This window comes from Rattus norvegicus, chromosome 7 (genome assembly GCF_021556685.1).
Source record: "Rattus norvegicus strain SHRSP/BbbUtx chromosome 7, alternate assembly SHRSP_T2T, whole genome shotgun sequence".
NCBI classification, from domain to species: domain Eukaryota; kingdom Metazoa; phylum Chordata; class Mammalia; order Rodentia; family Muridae; genus Rattus; species Rattus norvegicus.
In genome coordinates this window covers 37,644,023-37,666,912 of record NC_141540.1, presented here as the reverse complement: position 1 = coordinate 37,666,912, position 22,890 = coordinate 37,644,023, and the positions used below count along the sequence as shown (strand labels likewise).

General features: G+C 45.8%; 1 protein-coding gene, 1 non-coding gene and 1 pseudogene across 3 annotated transcripts in view; 1 reads left to right on the top strand and 2 right to left on the bottom strand.

Moving 5' to 3' along the window:
* Lta4h (leukotriene A4 hydrolase) overlaps positions 1-2,112 on the bottom strand; it is a 31,773-nt gene extending 29,661 nt beyond the window's left edge. The window contains exon 1 of one of the 2 annotated variants that reach the window (NM_001030031.2): positions 1,861-2,112. In NM_001030031.2, the coding sequence (NP_001025202.1) occupies positions 1,861-2,019 (159 nt within the window). In that variant the 5' untranslated portion in view covers positions 2,020-2,112. The remainder of the gene's footprint in view (positions 1-1,860) is intronic. The other variant, XM_087556304.1, reaches the window with a different exon arrangement.
* On the bottom strand, positions 2,077-16,365 carry LOC148004619 (proteasome subunit beta type-3 pseudogene; annotated as a pseudogene).
* Positions 2,475-2,546, top strand: Trnad-guc2 (transfer RNA aspartic acid (anticodon GUC) 2). The gene has a single exon. It is a non-coding gene; the product is annotated as a tRNA-Asp (tRNA).
* Positions 16,366-22,890: the final 6,525 nt, after the last annotated feature.

The window sequence follows — 22,890 nt, the reverse complement described above, 5'->3', positions numbered from 1 at the left end:
GCAGCCTGTATTGGGTTTAGGCGCTGCTTTCTAATTTAATTTGTTCCATCAATCCAATTCCTCAGTGCTCTCTGCATGCCAAACTCTACACAAGGTATTTAAATTATAGACAGTTTCTTCCTCCTGGAAATCTATGTCAGGAGTTGTAGCTCCTGCCTATGATCCCAGAACTCAGAAACTTGAGATAGGAGAATCACAAGTTTGAGGCCAGCCTGGGCTACATACTGGGTTCAAGGCCAATCTAAGCTATAGAGAGATCCTACCTCAAGAAAGAGATCCTAAATCTGCTGAAGGAAAAGAAACAAGTCAACTTCAAATAAATGTAAACAGTATCAAGCACTTGGTCCCAGGCTGTTGCTATAAACAAGCAAAACAATTACAAGTAGATGTTACTTTGTCCCGTAAGAACCTCTTGTGAAGAGAACAGGCCATTACAGCTCCAGACGAATTACTAAACAGATATGCCAACCAAAAATCAGAATTTCAAAGTCTTACTTTTCTGTAGCTTACGGGATTGTAAAGATAACAGATAACTTTTAAGATTGGGACATTGTTAAAAACCTAAGCCTCCCAATTTCTGCTTAACTCACTGAGTACAGATAAAGCTTTCTTATCTACAGAACAAAGGGCAGTGTATAGTTATAGGAAGTGCTGAGAAGCCAGCAAAATTCTAATAAAAGGAAACTGAGTCCAAAGACTAAACTTCTGTCCTTCTGGGGCAAAGCTACTTCTGCAATAAAAGGTACCAAAGTGCAGTCGACTTATGAGGAAATAGCTACCTTCTTTGCCTGTAAGGTTTGCCTTTTCTTTCTTACAGAATTTTCCGTAATTATACGTCAAACAACAATAGAAGATTTTAAGAGGCGAAAATCACTCTACATTTCTAACTCGATCAAATATTGACCCCATTAATTTCACTCCTAAATTCCAGCCTAGTTGCTTAACGCAGGCTGAGTACAGCTGGTCTTTTCTTGTTCCTCTTATTTCTAAAATGGTCCTCTATGACTTTTCTCCTTAAGGAAAAGGTTCCGTCCTAATACCATCAGACAACATAAGAAAACCGACTATGGACTATCGACTCTACGAAACAGATCAAACCATTGGTATTTCATGATTCTAAACAAATCTTTATTCAAATGGTTAGAGTTTATAGAAGTACATATTTTATAAGAAGTGCAATAATGACTTGTCCCAATAATGACTTGCTCCTTGGAACCACTTATTTTAAAATCGTATTGGGCCATCCTTAGAAAGCTGGACTAGTCCACCAGTCCTTAAACTAATCAGAAGGTAATAATAGCGAGTAGAAGCAATGGCAAGAAGGATCCCTGAAGAGCAAGGGCTGCACCTGCTCTTAGAGAGCAGAGGCTAGAAGACTTAAAACGGGAGGAATAGGGCAGGGCACCCTAAGGAGCTTTAAACGTGGGACGTGGGATCTGAGAGCTGGGTGAGCCTGCGAAGTAAGGACTGTGCACTGGGGGCTGGCAAAGTCTGGGGCCTGGGAAAGGGATTCTGGGAAGTGGATCAAGGAAGAAGGGGGCCACAAGGTTGGGGGTAGTAAGCGAGGGGACTGGGATGGGGGTAGGACGAAGTATCCCAGGAGTGGGTGAGGGGCGAGGCGTGGAGGGGAGCGCTAGGACACAAGGATGTATCCAGGAAAAGGGGAGGGAGACATTCATACGTGGAGGGCGAAGGAGAGAGTGCTGATGTAAAAGTGAGGCTGAGGAAGGGATGCGTGTGGGAGCTGAGAAAGAGGTGCAGCGCAGGGAGAGACAGCGATCTCAGCGCTCGCAGGGAGCAAGGGCGAGGAGCGGGAGTAGAGCGGCCCCGGAGAAGCGGCGCTGCACAGGCGCCCCGTACCAGGCTGCGCAGATTATCCTCCTGTGACTGGACCGTGAGCGCGGCGGTCCCGGTCAGTGCCCGGCGAGCGAAGTCGACGCTGCAGCGAAGATGGAGGTGCTGGGTTCGGCAGACCGAGGCTGGAGAAGCCAAGGAACAAGTATCCGCGACCTCAGGCATGGTTGTGGGAGATCCGCCGCACGTCAACCAGCACCCAGACACTCTACCGCCAGACTTTCACCGCAAGCCTGAGAAAGGAGGGAAGCATAGAGGGTAGACGGCGCGGTGCACCCCGGGAAAGGGAGGCTTCGAGCCTTCAGGGTGCTTAGTGAAGGGCAGGACGGAACTACCAATCCCATGATGCAGCGCGATCAGGCTAACGCTAGACAGCATGGGATTGGGGGGCGGTGCGCGGAGGAACCGAAGGGTGTCTGCTACAGGGGTACGGTGGATTAAGGGAAACGCTGAGTGGAGTGGAGACACATCTAGTGGAACGCTTTCATTTTAGTTCTGTTGAGTTGTGATAGGAGCCATGATGGCATCACGAAAAACAAAGACTATTGGTGCACATTTGTTGAGGGCGGGGCTGTCTTCCATACTTAAAAGGCCTATCAGAAGAGCAGTTGCTGTGCAGTTCCTCGTTAGTATAGTGGTGAGTATCCCCGCCTGTCACGCGGGAGACCGGGGTTCGATTCCCCGACGGGGAGGCATAATGACACTTTTTTCGTTGATTCAACAAACCAAAGAGTTAGTTGACTATACAGTGACCTCACTATTTCTTGTTTTTCTGGTTCTCTCAAGTATTCCCAGTCCCAAGTACCTAAACCGGGATAAAACAACTAACACCTGAGAAAGAAATTACGAAATAACGCACTCGCCACAGTGGCAATAATAGAACAGCGGCACTTCTAGCTTAGCTCCACTTAATGTGAAAGTCAAAGGAGTGTTGAAAGATGCCTGGCAATTTAATTTTAAACAACTTTTAAGAAGACCTTGAGAAATGAGAAACAGTCTGTGTTACTCAGCAAAACAGATCACAGCAGATTAAGTTCCTGAAAAGGGCTTGTAACATTGCAAATGTTGTATTTTGAAAGACAGGAAAACTCACTTCTTCTACCTCCTCCCTAAAAGATTGCAAAGACTTCTCATTTCCCTCTCTTGATTCATGTAGACTTTCTTCGAGTGCTCAATGTAATTTGCGGATATTAAGTGCACTCTGCCACACTGGCCGCCTAGAAAAGAGCTGAAGGGAGGTGGGGGGATCTGTATCCAAACTAGTGATTAATGTTCACTCCACTGCCAGATGTTCCCATGATGACCTAATCCAGCCTGGTGCTTGGCTGCAAAACAGGGCCCAGGGAGGACAGATACATGCAGTTCTGGAGGGGCAGGTATTACTTCTTTAGGAAGGGTCAAGAGTAGCATAATAGAGGGTAAAACATCTGAGGTGGGCTTTGAAAGCCATGGAGGAGCCAAGGAAACCACAGGAACTGACAGGGCATGGGCTGAAACAGCCCGGGGTGGGAGTGGGGGACAATTCTAGATATTCAAAATCTCACTGTTTAACCAAAAATCCCTCAACCACACATTAAGGTTTCTCTGTGTCGTCTGTCTGTTTGTCTTGGAATGTTCTCTGAGGACCAGGCTGGCCTCTGCCTCTCGAGCGCTGGGATTAAAGACATGTGCCACGAAGGCTCTGTGGTGGTGCTATACTTTCCTCTCCCGCTGTGGGCTGTGTTTGGTTTGATGTAAATATTAGTCGCCTCTAAAATCCCTCTCTTTCCATCCTTAGAAGTAGGCACATGACTTAGCTGGGCACGTGACTGTCCTAAAAGAAGACCCTACTTGCTCCTTTTGCATTTAGACCTTGCAATTAGATTCTGACCAGAAGAGTGTCAGCAGATTGTCAAGTAGGGTTTCTATGAAGTGTCTTCACATGAAGCAACAACGAAAGACGCCATTCTGTCCTCTAGAACATAGACGTAAGGTCTACGGCTGTAACTGCATATTTATAGCGTGAGGTTGGAGCTCTGTGCTAAGAAAGATAGAGAAGTGAGATCGGAGAAGACAAGAACTAGAAATGACCCACCTCGTTAGGACCATCGAACCCCTCTACACACTGCTTCAGATTTCTTTTAAGAGAGAAATAAACGCATTTGCTTAAGAGTTATTCTGGGATAGTCTGTCATTGAGGTGGGTGCCAGTCTTTGGTAAGAGCTGGTCCTAGTCAGACCACTTCTACAACTTGTCCATGTCTGTCATTCTGTCAATTTGCCATTATTTGAGAGTAGAGTATATAGATTTTTTTCAATTGAAAAATATTTTTCATACACTAGATTTTGAGCATGTTCCCCCCTCTCCCATTTCCTACATCCTGCCCACCTCATTACTGACCCAACTCCCTGCCCCCCCACCACCTCTCTCTCAATAAAACAACAACAAAGGGAGCCCTGTACACCATGAGAAGGCTGTTGAGATGATGCTAAGGGACTCAGCTAACGTGCATGGTGAACAACTCCTGTTGTTAAATCCAAAGGCGATGATGTGTCGTCTATGAAATGAGAGGGGTGAATGATCAGTAGCTAGCCAAAAACCAGCCAGGGCCTGAGACAGCTTCACAACTTCGAGCAGCAAGTGTGGAGAGAAGCTGGAAATAAATCCAAACCGACACAAGAGACGAGAGCACTTTAATAAGGAAAGCGTAAGTTTATGCTTACCTTTTATCAGCTGTAGACAAGAGGGATAGGACAGCATATTTATTATAAGAATGCTTGGGGGATAAGATCCGAGGGATAAGCTTAGGTCACTGTTATCCACAAGTTGAAGGGCTTAGTCTTCTGGACTGGCCTCGGTTAATGTTCTGACACGTTTCCCCGGAGATGGGAGACAGATATTTGAGCCAATGCTCTAACATACACTCAGGACTATGGACCAGTCTTTTCTTCTTTCAGGGTGAACTGTGTTAACTGATTGTCCTACTGTCTCTCCACACCCCCCTCCCTACCTTTGCTAAGAAATTTAGGGCCACTCAAAATTTTTCTTCTATTATGTTTTATAAAATACTTTTCTGTGGCAGAATGTAAGATCGAGGGGGTGGGGGGTACGCACTGAGAGATACAGGCAAGAAAAAAGGAAAATAGAACATGAAATTTCAAGTCCATCTTCCTTCCTTCCTCCCTCCCTCCCTCCCTTCCTTTCTACCTTTCTCTCCTTGTTTATTTTTTTTTCTCTCTCTTTTTTGGACAAAGATGTCTCTTAATTCCATTCTATAGCATTTAACTGATAATTACAGAAAAACAGAGGAGAGGAAACAGTTCCGAGGTGGGAAACCACAGTAGCTTGGACCACAGTCCCAAGGAGCATTGAAAAAATGCAGTCAAATCCAGCATGAGTTCTGAAAGCGGAGTTGATAGACTTTCTGGTCAGATTAGAGGTCAACTAGAAGAGAAAGGGAGGAGCTGAGGCTGACATCAAGACTGTTGGCGTAAGAAATCAGGAGACTGCAATTTGATTAACCAAGAATGGGTATGGGGGTGCTATGAGAGAAGTAGGCTTGAGCAGGGACCCATATTTTACGTGGTAAATTTCTTCACTGACTGGAACATAATGACCGCAGTGTGATGGAATGTAACGGATCAAGTAGTCAGTTACCTCAGCCTTTCTTTAGCCCGTTTTAGCGACTGCTTACTGTCAAACTCTGTGCCTGACACAGTGTTTTTGTGACTACCAGATAAAAGTTCTCACAATGCATTTGAAGATTGCTGCACCTCTGGCTTGGATAACATCTGAGTCCAAGGAACTTTTCTTTTCTTTTTTTTTTTTTTTTTTTTATGTTTGCAAAGCTTGGTGACGCACAACTGCCAGCCCCGTTTTCAGGAAAGCTGAAACAAGAGGACTGCAAATTGACGGACACACAGTGAGAAGACGTCTGTCTCGAAAATCAGTAAATGGAACTGGAGAGATGGCTCTGGCAATTAAGAGCATTGGCTGCTCTCCCAGAGGACCGATCCCCAGCTCCCACGTGGCAGCTCACAAAGCATACGGAAGTCCAGTTCCAGGGGATCCTACATCCTCTTCTGGCCTCTGAGGGCACCTGGTATCCAAGTGGGGCACAGACATACATACACACACACACACACACACACACACACACACACACACACACACACAGACGTGTGTGTGTGTGTGTGTGTCCATACACATTAAACAAACAAACACAAAAGGAAACAAACAGGAAGGATTCCCAACAGGAAGGATTCCCACACTCCGTTAAAGACATCCGAATCACACCCTATGCAATGATTTTGCACACTTTCTTTTGTGTGACTACAGCTTCCATAAACTTCTTTCATGGAAGAGTCATTGTTTGCAAGCCGAGTTTGCTTTCTAGAGAATGGTCACTCAAACCGGCTGAGAATAAACTATTTTCTTATTTCAGGGTACTTATTTGACCCAGACTGTGTGGAGTCCTGAGGAAAAGCTGGGGGGAGGCTAAATGTGATTTGGGGAGCTCACCAAGGAGATGGCACAAGAAAGAAAAGCTAGCCATGGAGACTTGGGGAAAATAGCTCCTCATATAGACAGACAGGCAATGTAGTGAGTGTCTCTGAGGAGAAATGGAGAGAGCATTGTAGAGAGGAGCTGTCAGTCGTGTGGAATGCTGCTGTTCATTCAGTAAGATAAGGGTATTAGCAATGCGGAAGTCACTGAAGTAGCACGTCAGACCTCAGTAGTGTCGGGGGCCATGAAAACCTAACTGAAGAAGGTTCAAGAAGACTGGGAAGCATCCGAAAGAGACTTGTGTGTGTTGAAGAATTTTATGAAGATCAGAAGGAAAAGGTGTGGGTGGGGGTGGAGGGGTCAGAGCAGAAGAGAAGAGTGAGTGAAGGGAAGGATTTGTCTGTTGGAAGGAATAAAGCTATACTTATCCGCTGTTGGGAACATTCAGTAGAGACGAGGTTACCGGAAATAAAGGCAGGAGGGGTGGGCAAAGGCTAGGGCCATGTCTCCCTTGACCACCAGAGTCTGAGATCCAGGCTACAAGCGAAGATGCTGGCATTAGCCAGAAGGCGGTGGTAATTTACTCACAACCACAGATGGTAGGCACAGCATGGTGCAAATGCAGGTGTAGGGTCAGACAAAGGTAAGTGAACCAAAGAGGATTGCGGGACCTTCTTGTCTAAAGTAGGAAGCAAAATCATCAGTCAAGAGTGAGGTGAGAGACAAACAAGGCTGAGGAAGTTACAAGGCAGAAGAAGGAGATGATAAGTCTGTGGCAAGAGAGACTGGGTGGTTAGTTTGTGGTCAGGGTACCTCTAAGGGGCCCCCGAGGACCTTCCTTAGTCATAGGTGTTAGCATTCCTTCTAGGCTCCGCCCCACAGTTACCTGGCAACAGCCAGGTATGCCTGACTCACTATAAAAGGGGTTGTTTGCCCCCCTCTTACTCTTACTCTCTGCCCCTTCTCTCCTTGCCCCTTCTCCCTCTTCATTCTCCCCCTCCCCCTCTCTCTCCAAGTGTTCCTGGCTTCTCTCTCTCTCTCTCTCTCTCTCTCTCTCTCTCTCTCTTTCTCTCTCTTTCTCTTTCCGTCTCTCTGCATTTCTCTATCCAATTCTCAGTCAGTGGTACTTCGTGACACCCCACAGTGAGACATCTAGAAGCAGATTGATACAAGGAAGAGGTCTATTTTCAGGCGCGTTGGGTCGACCCTGAATCAGTCCCTCAAGGCAAGTGACAAGAAGGCGACCTCCAAATGGCTATTACAAGCAGTTTGTATACTTTTTAGGGGCACAGGTTACCTCAGCAAAGTCACGGTTCAAACGTATTGGCTGAGCATATTGACCTTTCAATCTATTGGCTAGCAAGCATCAGTCAGTCCATTCTGAGAATTCTCTACTCAAGAATGTTCCTGTGGGTGGAGAATGGAACCTGGCCTAGCCTTGACCCAAGGCGGTGGGTGTAAGGCTGGCAAAAGCCCCTAGGGGTCCTTCACCATGTGAATAACCTCTATTCCCTATATACCTTAACGGGAAAGGGATGCCTCAGCACAGGACCACAGAGGCACCCCCTTTCACCTCACCATACCAGGCCTCCACCAAACGTATCCTGGTTCTTTCTTTTCTTTTATAAAACACAACAATAGGTTTCAAGTTGAGCCAGGCCAGCACCATGGGAATGTTCTACGGTTGCCTGGGATGTGTTTGGCAAGACAGTGTGCAGGCTGGTCATGGGAGGGGTGCGGGTGGGGACGGGACAGTAAGTGTGTGAAAGATAGTGAAGACGGTGAGTCTATAAATGAGGCCAAAAGACAGAGTCAGACAGTAATCTGGAGAGACTGAGAATGCAGAAAGAACGAGGCAAAGATAGCTGTGGATGGCTTGCTGTTCTGAGTGCCAGGAAAGAGGAAGATACATTTGACCTGTACCCGTACTCATAGAAAGTATTTCTAGAAAGAGTCTCAAGAAGCCCCCAGAGGCATTTGCCTGCGAGAAAAAGAAGTTTTTCTCTGGCAAGGAGCGGCTTGTTCCGACAGAAGAGTCTTCAAAGCTTTTTGATTTTTTAATGTAACCTAGTGTATTTACCTTTCCTATTTTTAAAAAAAAAAAAAGTACTGATGTGGAGAGAGGAAAAAAAGTCAGTAGACCCCAAACCACAAAGGGACACAGAAACCTATTCCTGTCTACCCACCTACCCCTACGGCCTCCCCTTAGCACAGCTGACCCAGCTACCTTGAATTTGCCTGAGGCCCCTGCCTTGTTCTTCTGTCAGCATAGACATCTCTGTGTCCTCGACCTCACAACCTTTCCTCCCAATCTTGGCAAGGTTCTCCTCCTTCCCCACCAGGCAGGCCTCTAATCCCTTACAATTTGGGCTAGAGCCATGTTCTCAACCTGTGGGTCGCGAACTCCCAGGGGTCAACTGGCCTTTCCACGGGGGCCGCCTATATTAAAGGGTGGAAGCGTTAGGAAGGATGAGATCCACTGGGCTAGCATGGGGCCTTCAGTTCCTCACTGGGATGTGTGAGAAAGGTGAAGAAACTATTTCAACTGCCTTTTTTTTTTTTTTTTACGTTTAACTTACACAATGGTTAAAGCAATACTGACCCGTTTTCTCCATCTCATGCTTTAAAAAAAAAAAAAAAAAAAAAAAAAAAAAAAAACCTTGTGTGACCTCGTGCAGGGATTCTATACTTACAAGCACATCTCCGGTCTTTTCGTGGGGAATTGGGGAAGCCTGAAACTCAAGACACAGGAGACAACGTTCTGCCAACTTTGGAAAACAGTCTAACTGGCCTTGTCCCAGCGGCTCCCTACACCACGGTCACAGCGGGCAGTCTGCAGAGTGTCTCCCACACAGACTTGCCACTTGTCTCTCTGCCTGCGTGCATACTTCCAAGGAGCTGACCCGAACAAAATAGGTTTTCAGGTAGTCCTTGGAGCCAGAATATCTCTGCTGGTCAGGTGACTCTCTCCCGTTCCCCCACATGCAGGGTGAGGGAGGACCAACGGTATTGTCACCGAGAAGCCTCATTAGAGAAGAAGAGCTCAGAAAAACGGGAGTCCGCAGCTTTCACCAGAGACCCTGGTGATTGGTGTGCACGCGGCGTTAGAGGCTCGAAGGTTGCCTTTGGAACTGGCGGGAGTTCAGTTCAAGAGTTCATCAGCTACATCAGGACTCTTTGGAGATCCACTGCGCTGGACACTGATTTGAGTATTCTCTTGTTGCACTAAGACACACTCCACAACCAAACAGTTAAGCAGTCTCCCACACTAGAGACCCAAATCGCCCATTTTCCCTTTCCGAGCATGGTCGGTCAATGATCGAATAAATTGGTAAATGGGTGGTAAATAGGATTTCATGTGAGGATCTAGCCATTCTTTATTTTTATCCGCCTATCTATCTAGATATTTATCTAGATATCTAATATCTACTTTTATGTACGTTGGTGTTTTGCCTGCATGTATGTATGTATGTATGTGTAAAGGTGTCAGGTCCCTTGGAATTGGAGTTACAGACAGCTGCAAGCTGCCATGTGGGTGCTGAGAATTGAACCCAGGTCCTCTGGAAGAGCAAGAAGCCAGTAGTCCTTGCCACTGAGCCGTCTCCCCAGCCCCAAGGATCTAGCCATTCTTATATTTGCTGCTTTACTCAGGATTGCCCCCTGAACTTAAAGTTGGTCATAATGGTACTATTAGTACTCAGAAGAAGAAAAAGGAAAGCCCCACCTAGTAGACCCTCTTTCCCTAAGTTCCTTTCTGGATGCTTTCAATCTTGCTCCCTGAGGCTAACTGCTGTCTGTGATTTGCATATCACTCTGCCTCACTTTGCTGTTGCTATGCTGGTATTTCTTTCATATGAGTACAAGTGCGCGTGTATACTCTCCACACTTGGCTCCTTAGGCTGAGCATGATGTCTCTGCGATTCTTCCGTGTGGCTATACAGAGTTCCAGATTGTGCCTTCTCACCGCTGTGTCCCGTTGGGCCCTGTGTGGACCTAGCCCATTTCAGACCCTGGCTATTAGGATTGATGTTTCCACAGGCATCCTATTGTACGCCTGGCGGCGAACAGACCATATTGATGTGGTGTTTTGGAGACTGGAGGGCTAGCCGAACCTGAAGGGACTCTAGCCAGTCTGGGCCTGGTGAACATGGCTCTGGTAGGCCTTACCTTTCCCCCTATTGCCTCTGCCTTGCTAAACTGTTAGATTACATCCCCAGAGCTAGCCACTGTGGTCTATTCTGTTATTTGGCCACTCCCTCCTCCTGAGGCTGACGACCAAGGTCCAGCTATCAAAGCATTGAGGTCGAGTGATCAAGAGCTCCCTTTGGCTCACCTAAGTAACATATCCAATCAAAACAAAACACCTCATCCTACCATGAGGTCCCCCTTTACCTGCGTAAACGGCCATTTTCCCATGAGCTATGTCTGTCTCCTCTTTATCCAGAGGCAGTCCTTTGTTGCATCTCAGGACAAATGCCTCTTCTCCTTCTCCCTTATCCTCCTTCTCCTGTCTTTATTTCTTAGTCCCAGCTCCTTGTCCTCCTGGGCCAAATAAGTCTCCTCTGTGCTGAGAACTTGGTCTTGGGGAGGGGGAGGTCCTGAGCCAACACCAAACTTTACAGAATCCATGTCTGGGAATTTTCCTCCAGACCTACTTTGTCAAGTAAGAGCTTTCGCTACAGCAAAGAGCCTCTAGGTTTTGGGGGTTTCCTACAAAGGTGGCAGCTGCCTGGTTCAGAAAGAGGTGACCCTAAAGGAAGCAGCTGTGGTCAGGTCATAGGGACAAGGTAGTTGCAGCTGTGGGTCTCCATTTCCCCCTGCTGCTTCCGTTTCTGCTCTAGGTACACCTGCCTGCAAGCTCAGTTCTACCTGTACTGACTCAGGGAGTCCAGCTCTGTTTACCGCTCCCCACCAGCTCTCCAGGGCTGCTTCTTGACTGTGACCGCAGGAGCTTACACTTTTGTCCCAAGCACCTGAAGCCCGAGGACGGTTTGACAAGCAACTGTAGGATTTCTGCGGGTTGTTCTCATCCACAGGGTAGTTTCTTCCCACTGGCTCATGTCTTGTTTGTACGGATGAAGGCCTCCCTTCTACGAGTTCTTAGCTACAAGGCCCCATTTGAGGAAGCACGGTTTTGTCATCTCTCACTAACGGCCTCTCTTACTGATACAGAGTTGAGCAAACCCATCCAAGGAACCCATGAGTGAGTGTGTGTGCGTGCGTGTGTGTACCTGCAATATGAAGGTCAGGGGTCAACCTCTGCTGTCATTTCTCCAGTGCTATCCAGCTGGAGCTGGAGCTGGCTGGAGAAGCAAGGCCTTCTGGTCAGTGAATCCCAGGGATTTGCTTATCTGTCTGCCCCCGGCTGACTGGCAACAGAATGACAAGTATTTGTCCCAGAGCCTCGCCTTTTGATGTGGGATCTGGGATTGAGGGCTGGGTCCTCCAGCATGAGCTTTGATAAGCACATAACTGACATGCCTTCCCCAGCCCTCAGTTGTCTGACCTTTCTCTCTCTCACACAGGTGTGTCCCCATGTCCCCATCTCTCCTTTACATATTGACAAAAATATAGCTGCACGCAGTTATAGGGTACAAATGGAGGATCTGAGTTTTCGAATATATTATTCGAATATTTCGGAGGACCAGAGATAAGCAACTTATGTAGCACTTTACCTCTGACATGTGACGTCTTTCGAGATGAGAAGACTCTAGGCCCACCCTTCCAGTGACTTTCCAGTGTACCACCCTTAGCTCCGAGCTCTAATCACTGTATTGTGCAAGAGCCCTCAAAAAGAGAAAAAGAAAGCTTACTCCTTCGGTCTGGGACTTTGGACCCTGTAGCTGGAACCACAGACTTCCACGGGCACCTTCAGATTCGGCCTCCCCTACCTTTCAAGTTGCTTTCTCTTGCCTTCCAGAGAAGCTGTTTCTGCAGCCAAACGCCACTCCCTTTGCCACTCTGCAACCCCATGAGGGCCTTTTTCAGAGAAGGTCCCAGCAGCCTCACCTCTGTCACCAATCTCTTTCTCTATAACCACCTTCCCTATGTTGTCCCTTAATATCCAGATCCCGACCTTTATGGACACCTATGGGTGCACACCCTTAGCTACCACCGTTCGTCAGTTCAGCCTTTGCAGATCCATCTACTGTTGGAACTGACTCCCCCAAACCAACACTCACAGAGCTTTCACAGTCAGGCACTCCACTCTGACAACTGAGAAAGGCAGACCACAGCGGTGTAGTTTCAGGCATGGTCATACAGGTACACTTGGCCTTTTTATTTACCCTGCGCTCACACTTCCTGTGAGCAAGTGCTGTTTTACAGTTTGGCATTACCGCAATTTTATGTCACCCCTTTGTGCTTTTGTTTAAAATATCTCACAATAGCTTGGCATTGTGGTATACACCCTTAATTCTAGCACTTTGGAGGCTAAGGTGGGTGGATTTCTGTAAATTCAAGGTCAGTGTGATCTACAAAGGGAATTCTAGGCCAGCCAGGGCCACATGGTGAGTTCGTCCTACAAGTGAGTGCTGACCTGCTGCTGTCTGGTGTTCATCCGTGCAAGGCTGGGGTGTGCTTTAGAGAGGACAGGTGTCTTAGGTGAGCCGGGTTCCACACACAAGTGTTAGGTAAGTCAGGTTCAGGTATGACTTAGTCTGGCAATTGTGAGTCCAATATTAATGAGCCAGTTCTCTATTCCACAAACAGAAACACATGTAAAATGAGGGTATGTGCCGATTAGCTGATGAAAATGTGACGGGAGCTTGTATATTCCCTGAGAACAATGGCTCACTGTTCACTAATTCAGCTTCTACTACAGCTTTACAAGGCATAACTCCTGTGAATAAAGAGAATGAATACATATATGCACATATACACACATATACACATATAAACATACATACATATACATATACACATACACATATGCACATATACACATATACATATATATGTACACATGTACACGTATATACACATATATACACATATAGGTATACATATACATATACAAACATATATATGTACACATATACATGTATACATATATACATACACATATACATACACAAGCACACACATATATGTATATACACATACATATATACACATAAACATATATACAACCAATGTACATATATGCATATACACATACATGTACACATATACACAAATACGCACACATATACACATATATATAGATACACATGTATACATACATATGCACATATACACATATATACACATAAATACATATACATGCATACACATATACATGTACACATATACATATATACATACATATAACATATACACACATACACATATATACACACATACACACATACACATATACACATATACACATATATACACACATACATATATATACACATACATATACACATATATACATACATATATGTGTACACACAAGTATACACATATACATATATACATATAATGCATATACATACACACATATAACACACATATATGTATGTACATGTACATATGCACATATACATACAATATGTATAGCATATGCATAACATATACATATTATAATATCCATCATATGTACATACATATTTGTCTTTTATTTCTATCACAACATCCAGCTTGGTACAAATAGAGCACAATAGACCATTGGTAGAAGAGGAATAAAGGAAAGTAGGCATAGGAGGGAGAATCAAAGCAAGAAGGCTGGCAGGGGGGTTGGGGATTTAGCTCAGTGGTTAGAGCGCTTGCCTAGGAAGCACAAGGCCCTGGGTTCGGTCCCCACCTCTGGAAAAAAAAAAAGAAGGTTGGCAGGAAAATAAAAGCACCCTGAAAACAGAGGTGGTGCTTTTAGGGAAGAGGACTCAGCTTCCTGAAAATATCCGTCTCCCTTGTTTTTTACAGGACTCTTTTTTTTTGGTTCTTTTTTCGGAGCTGGGGACCGAACCCAGGGCCTTGTGCTTCTTAGGCAAGCGCTCTACCGCTGAGCTAAATCCCCAACCCCCAGGACTCTCTTTTTTTTAAGATTAATTTTTATTATTTCTAATTATGAGGGAGAAGTACACACACGAGCACTGGGAGCCGGAGTTACAGGTGCTTGTGAGCCACCCCACTTGAGTGCTGGGGACCAAACTTAGGCCGTCTAGAACAGGGTGTGATCTTAACCATTAAGGCTTCTCTCCAGCCCCACTTTCTTCTTTATTTCTGAGGAAAATCATTGGATTAGGAAAAAATATGCAATGAGAAATTAAGTAATAGCTCACAATCAATTTGTCTGTTCTATAGTGAACCCAATACAATGGCCTTCCAGAACCTTTTAAGGTTTCCCACTTTTCCCTCTTCCCTCCACCTCTTGGTTTTTATTGGAGAGTGCTAACTCTAGAAAGCCCAAATTCTAGGATGAACAGTGGACATTCATGACAGGCATAAGAGCATACATCTCCAGTATTAGCAGACATCCTTAGTGGTTATTAAACAGCCTGGTTGTCCACTTGTTCTTAGAAAAGTCATAAGCTTACTGGGAAATGAGGGCCATAATTTAAAGCCAGTATGACCAGTATGGGAGGCTCAATGCAGCTGAGGTAAGGCTCTCCAGAGATAACCTCATCACAAGTTAAAAATCTTACAGGGAAAGAATTGTAGAAGCTGGTCGTGGTAGCTCACACCTTTAATCCCAGCAATCAGGAGGCAGAGGCAGGTGGATCTCTGTGAGTTCGAGACCAACCTGGTCTACAAAGCAAGTTCTAGAACAGCCCAGGGATGTTGTTACACAGAGAAACCCTGTCTGAACCCCCACCTCAAAAAAACCAAAATGACACAAAACAAAACATAGGTACACTGTAACTGACACACACCCAGCCTTGCAAGCCAGCGTGCTGCAGACTAGCAGTTATTTATCTAGCCTTGTGTTTACACATACTTTAAAGACTCTGAAACTCACCATGTTTTGGTGAAAGGAGTTGGTTTGTCGATATTGCTTCATTTGCTCTACTAACCTTGCCTTGGAGCAGAATGATTGGGCTTGGCATTTACATGTTACATTTATCACAGAAGCCCATGTTGTCCGTGTCAGAAATGGATACCAGGAGTAGGTCTACTCTAACAAACGAGTACATATGGGGATGCAAGTTTGGTCTTGGGTAGAAGCAATTTGAATCAGAGGTGAGCAGCAGCTGAGGTTGCTATCAGTGGATGGGTCAAAGAGCGGGTGAGGGGAAAGCAGGAGAGAGAGCCGCCCTGTCTGTCTTCCTTCCTTCCTTCCTTCCTTCCTTCCTTCCTTCCTTCCTTCCTTCCTTCCTTCTTTCTTCCTTCCTTCCTTTTGGAAGGCATGAAAGAAAGGCAATTTTATTAAAAAGAAAACAACAGAAGGGAGAACGGACCAGAGCACAGGTATGTCCATCCAGAGCACAGGTATGTCCATCCAGAGCACAGGTTAGTCCATCGGGCCTTCAGCGCCCTGGTGGTGATCTTGTCTTTTTCAATGATGTGGACAATGACAACCATGACTGATATGGCATCCCCGTCCATAGCATTCAGTAGTCTGAGAAATGGTTTCAAATGTGTTCTGGATCAAAGTTGGGCTCCCAGAGAGAGCCATACATTTGTTCAGAGCAGGTACCACTGACTACGAAGTCATCAGTCACCATGGGACAGCCAATGAGGGCCAGAGAGCAAATAAAGGACTTGAAGGTCTTGGGGTCTAAGCTAGCCATGACAGGCTCTGTGTAGTAGGGACTAAACCGTGTCTCATGCAAGAGGTTGGCCACCGTGCTCATGAGGGTGTAAGGCTTGATCTGCCGACTTTCCTTCAGCTCATACAGGTTCAGTCGGAACTTGAGATGCTGGGCAACTGTCTGGACATCAGTGGCCAGGCCGGCCAGGCCTATGCAGAGTCTGTCACCCATGGGAAAGATCTTCTGGAAGTCTGTGGTCACCATCTGGGCCTAGATCTCAAAATTCCTGCCTGCACTGATAGTCAGTCACACAGTTCTTTCCCTTCATGGCCCCTCCATTATAGGACATAATAGATGTGATCATGCTGTAGTAGGAGCCCAATCTCCACTGTGGTGCCTACAAACTGGCTCTGGCTTTCTCAGGGCCCCTCCCCATCTTTCTAGAGGACACAGACAACTATGGGCAGAATTGTCGAGAAGTCAATTGCGGAATGAAAGCCATCCTGATGAGGCTTCAGGTGGGAATGAGGGACACACCATTGAGCGATGGATACAATCCATGTTGTAAGTGAGGGAAAGGCTCGCTATTTACTGAGTCATGTGTAGTAGGCCCTGCTATTTTGTTGAAGATAAGACTTGTTGGGGTTGGGGATTTGGCTCAGTGGTAGAGCGCTTGCCTAGGAAGCGCAAGGTCATGGGTTCGATCCCCGGCGGGGGGGGGGGGGGGGGATTTTTTTTTTTTTTTTTTTTTTTGGAGCTGGGGACCGAACCCAGGGCAAAAAAAAGATTCTTATCAAGACTTGTCAGCAACCCAGGGCAAAAAAAAGATTCTTATCAAGACTTGTCAGCTGCGAAATTGTAAGGTGAACTGGAGCAATGTTTAAACGATGTTGAGGGGGTTGGGGATTTAGCTCAGTGGTAGAGCGCTTGCGCAAGGCCCTGGGTTCGGTCCCCAGCTCCGAAAAAAAAAGAACCAAAAAAAAAAAAACAAAAAAAACAAAAAAAACAAAAAAAAAAAAAAACGATGTTGAGGGGCTGGGGATTTAGCTCAGTGGTAGAGCGCTTACCTAGGAAGCGCAAGGCCCTGGGTTCAGTCCCCAGCTCCGAAAAAAAAAAAGAACCAAAAAAAAAAAAAAAAAAAAAAACGATGTTGAAAGGGCATTTTGGTTCCCCCTGACTGCTGGCAATAGAAAGAAAACAGCAGCAACAACAAAACAAACAAAACAAAACAAACAAAAAAACCCCCAAGCAAGTTAAAGAAGAAATTACAAAGCAAAAAGGAACCAGAACTTATAGGTGGGGGAGAAAAAGCCTTCAACTTAATGCAAAAATAAGAAAGTATGTCTTAAAGAAAAGTGTGTTGGGTGTGACTTGATAACGTGGTCAGTGTGAAAACATTGTCTCATTCAGGCACCTCAGCAGGAGCCAGGAATGGAGATGGGACAATTCTAACACAAACAGTATCAGTCGAGACTAAGGGGAACAGAGAAACCAAGACAGGATGAGGTAAGTGTGTAAAAAAAGAGCTCTTCAAGACAAGGGTGGAAGGACCCCAGAAGTCACTGTGACATCCCCAGGTTGCCATCCCCACGGCAGACCAGAATTCATACACATGATCCCTCTCCTCCTTCACCCCACCCCCACCCCAACAAGGCCACCACCTCAGCTTCAAATGACTCTGCTACCCTTGGCAGTCTTGTGGGAGGAGCCCACACTGAGAACAGCGTCCCCGGTGCTTCCCAAAGCTGAGCAGACAGGGGCCGTCCCAAAGGACGCTGTCGGTCCAATTCATTCTGAAGGTGGGACCACTGTCTTAGAGCATCTGTGAAGTCAGAGAAAGTCTGAGTATGATGGTTTACTGGGGTTTGCCTTCCTAATTTGTGCTTCCTTGGGACTCATTATCCCCCACCTCCCCAAATCCCTTCCCTTCCTATTTCTCCTATTTAGACTAGCTGAAGACCCGAGCTTCCCCTAGCATTTTATTTAGGGAGCACAGAAGTAAACTTGTCTGGGTGCACAGCTGGCACAGCAAGGAGAGCTTTTTGCACAGCGGGAAAGGAGGTTGTTTCTGGGTGAGTCTCCAGTCTTAGACGTTTGTTTTAGATTGCCTTTTGAATGGGACCGAGGGCTAGATTTTGAGATTGTTAGGGTAGAGAGAAGTATTTTCGCATACAAGAAACTCGTGAATCCGAGAGGGTCGTGGGCAGGAAGATATGGACTAACTAAGTGAGCTCCCAACCCAGGTTTGTATGTCGGAGCTCTAAGGTAATGTCTGAGGGATGTGGGAATGCTAATTCTGTTTCTATGAGGTCAGAAAGTCAGTGCCCCTCATCCCAGTTCCCTTCTGAGAAAAGGAAGAGAGACGTGAGCTTCCTCTCCACCTAAAGAAAATACAAGAAGTCTCGAGCCAGGAAGAGGCCCTCAGCAGAAGTTGCATCTGTCTCTGGATCTTTGACCTCCTAGCCCTCAGAATACTGAGAATAATGGTTTGTTTTTCTGTATCGTTGCATTGTGGTAACCTGCATGGACGAAGATACTCACTTATGACTCAAAGAGTCACTTCTGCTCATGTTTCGAGTGCTAAATTGGGGCTGCAGTTTTTGAAATGTGATCATAGAATTTCAAGTTTCCCAAGCATCCATAAATGATTATGAGCCTACACATGGTTTTATCCGGGGCTGGGGAGGTGGGGAGGAGGGCTGGCCTCTTGAGTAAAAGTAAAGGGATGGTGAGGAAGATACAGGTGTACGGACATCTCATAAACCGTGCCTGTGCAACAGGCTAGGTATAGGGTTAAGACTACAGAGTTTGCGTCTTGAGCCAGCAACATTCAAGTGTTTGCCACACGTATGTTTCCTATCACACAGTGGAACCCTCCCTGTCCTGAGCAAACATATTAAGCATAATGGTGAGAGTGATTGACAGAAAAGAACATTTCCGGTGCAGTTGATGACAGGTGGCAAGCTTAGAAGCAAAACAGTAAGCTCTGAGAAAGAACTCCCACTCTGTTCTGGTCTCCATGTTTTGACCCTCTCCAAAGCTACCCTCTGAACTCCTCATGGCAAGGTCAGGTATTGGGAGATAGTTCCTTTGGGAAATCATTAGGTCAGCAGGGTGAGGCCCTCATCATTGAGGTGAGCTCTTTGCGAAGAAACCTGAGAGCTGTCCTACCTTCCCTGTGTGAGGATACAGTGAGAAGGCACCTGCTACAAGCAAGGAAATGGGCCATCGTCTCAGGACTGACTGCTGGCACCCGGAGCTTGCCTCCAGAATGATAAGAAACACATTTCTGTTGTCTACAAGGCAGGTAGCTTCTGCGATTGGTCTTGGAACCCTGGATGGATGATGGTACACTTTAATCGCTCGGGCGCATTTCCAAAGGAGGATGAATCTGCCACAGCTTACATGAAAGGACTGTCCACCCTGAGGCTCTCAAGTCCACCGTGGCTGACAGTCAGTACCTCAGGCGCTGGGGTTTCCTGACCCCAGAAGCAGAGGAAACAGAAGAATCAGTCTTTCTACCCTTTGGATAACGTTATAGACCTTGGGAAGTGGCACACAGACCAATCCCGATTCGATAGGTGGGAATCGCACAATGACACAGGAGGACTGAGAGGTGGCAGTCATCAGAAGACATATGGAGGCTTATACCATGAAATATTATTATCTAGCCTATTTTAGAGAGGAAGAACAGAAGCTCTAGTAAATGAATAATTATCTCAGATCACTCAACTTGAACTAGCAGAGCTAGAGAGGGTTGAAAGCCAGACAGACCCCAGACCACATTCTTTTATTGCACAGCCCTGAACTCTGGCCTCGGCTGTAGACATTTTTTTCTCCTAACTTCCTTTTACCCCCACTGCATGAAAAATTGCAAGCGAGATGTATTTCCTTTCACTCAGACTGTTTCAAAAGCCATTGTTACTTAAGCGCAGAGGTTGGAGGGCTTCCAAAGACTGAAATACACAGAAAACATCTGGCCATGCTCTCTAGCGCATACACACTTGGGAGCACACAACAGGCAGACCAGGAAGAGCCAGGCCATGGATACCATCTCAAAGCTTGACTTTGAATATAAAGCAGAGAAGGTCATGTGTGAGCAGTCTGTTAGACTCTCTGTGCAGGATTGTTTGGGTCATTGTTGTCCCAGGGAAACGAGTGGGTCAGCTTGAGCAATAGTTTGCTCAACTAGGTCAGTAAGATTAGGTCCTTAGGAAACCAGGGCCAGAAAGATAAATGACATTTTTATAAGATATGTTACTGTGAGATAATGGCATGTCTATAAACACACACACACACACACACACACACACACACACACACACACACACAAATTCACACATTGGAACACACTCGCAATCACACAAACACACAAAAACACATTCATACACAAACACACACACAAATAGAAAAACACATAAATACACACTCTGGAACACATGTGCAAACACACAACACACACCCAAACATACTCACACACAAACACATACATATACAAATATACACAGAAACTCACACACCCACACACAAATACTTACATACACACACACAAATATACACACTGGAACACATGAACAATCACACAAACACACACAAACACACTCACACACAAACACACACTCACACACAGAAACACACACACACAGAAACATACCCATACACAAATACACATACTGGAACACATGTGCAAACACACAACACACACAAACATACTCACACATAAACACACACATATACAAATACACACAGAAACTCATACACATACAAACACTCACATACACACAAACACATAAACACACACACACTCACACACACTCACACATACACACTCACATGCACACTCACACATACACTCTCACACACACACACTCACACACTCACACATACACACACAAACACTCACATACATACAAACACATATAAACACACACACTCACACACACATTCACACATACACACTCACACACACTCACACACACTCACACATACACACACAAACACTCACATACACACAAACACATATAAACACACACACACACACACACACACACCAGTGAAGGAACTGGAATGTAAACTGCATATGATGTCACCTGTGTTACAATGATCCCTAGAAAGTAAGGCTATGCTATCTGTTCATTCTGATCCTTGTAGCCAAATTTGTTGTACGTTTGCACTAAATTATGGTAGACTAGGTCATAGGAGTGTGTTAATTAACAAGCACACTTATTTTGCTATATAATACATAATTAACATTTTTAGTACTTCCTATGTACCAAGCCTGTTCTAAGGGCTTTGGACACATCAACATATTTCAGTTAAACCTGATAAGGATGAGAGGAATAGGCACACTCCTGTAAGCTCAACACTGAAGCTGAGGCAGGAGGATGAACCATCACATGCATACCAGCCAGGAAACTCAGTATTTTGGCCAAGTTGGCCTAGAACTTGTAACTATGTTCCTTCCTCCGCTTTCTGGGTGTTTGTTTGTTTTAAAACAAAATCTCAATCATTCGATTTTATCAATGAGGACCAAGGGAGCCAGATGCTGGGGTGAAAGCCAGGTATCTCAGCAAAGTACCCAGCTGACCTTCCTCCAAAGCCAATGTCTCAGCACCAGTGCCTCTCCCTCGAAAAACCTTCAAACTCAATGTTCCTCCCTTCTACTTCCTGTATGCCTCTCCGTCCATGCTCCTGGCTCCCTCTCACTCTCTGTGGCTTTTTCCTTAATAAGCCTAGGTCCACTTCCTGTCAACTGGTTGCTTGCTCCGCCTCTTGACCTATGGTTGACTTTATTTAATCCTGTTTTCAATACTCAAGCAGAAAGCTCTGGATTAAAGGTGCGTGCCGAACCATACCACAACTGAAAACAGGTTTTTTCCAGTCAATAACACCATGTCACGGTTCAGAGTGTTGATCAAATACCTTGCAACAGCTTTCCAAGTACTAGGAATTGTGGTAATCTTCCTGCCTCAGCTGCCCAAGTGCTACTGTTGCTGATTACTGGGGGTGGGAAGCCGGCTTTGTGTGAGGAGGGGGAGGTGGGGTGTGTGTCTGTGTGTAGGTGGTTATGTGTGCACATGGAGGCCAGAGATTGATGCCTGATGCCCTCCTTGCTTGTTCTCCACCCTAGTTCTTGAGACAGGTCTCTCACTGAGCCAGGTGCTCGCTCACTGGCTAAACTGGCTGTCCAGCAAACCCCAGGAAATCCTCCTGTCTCCACATCCCAAGTGTTGGGGTTAGGCTTTTTATAAGAGTTCAGGGTTCTGAACTCAGGCCCTCATATTTGAGCACTTACTGGATAAGTCTGGATGAGTCACCTCCCCAGCCTGGCTCAGAGCCTTGGCCAGGCACAAAAAGGCAGAGAGGTCTCTCTTTTGTGATTCTGCTCTGGCCACCCCCACCACGAGATGCTCTCCCTTTCCAGCCCGCCTCTCACCACCCTGAAAGCTTCAGTCAACTCATATTTCTTCTGTGAAGAAAATGTCTACGCCCGGGCACAGCCTCAGTCCCCAGGTGCTGTATTTTCCAAGTCTTATTCACACTGTAGAGATGTTTACTCTTTTTTTTCTTTCCAATATTAAATAAAATGATTAAGATATCATCGGCCTGAGGCTGTCTCTGCCCTCTGAGTTTCTATATAACAATCAATAATCTAAGGTTCGCAAATAAAGGGAAATCTAATTAAGGAATATATTTTTTGTAACAAAGAGCTAGGCTTAAGCCAGTGCCTGGCTGTGATCTCATCAGACCATGCCCAGTTAAGACAGATGCTTCTTCTTCCTTAGTTCCCCAAAGCTGGCTGTTGGCTGTGCTGGGCCAGGCCCTCTGAACCTCTTCTAGCTCTCACTGCTGCCTGCTACATGAATCATTCTTT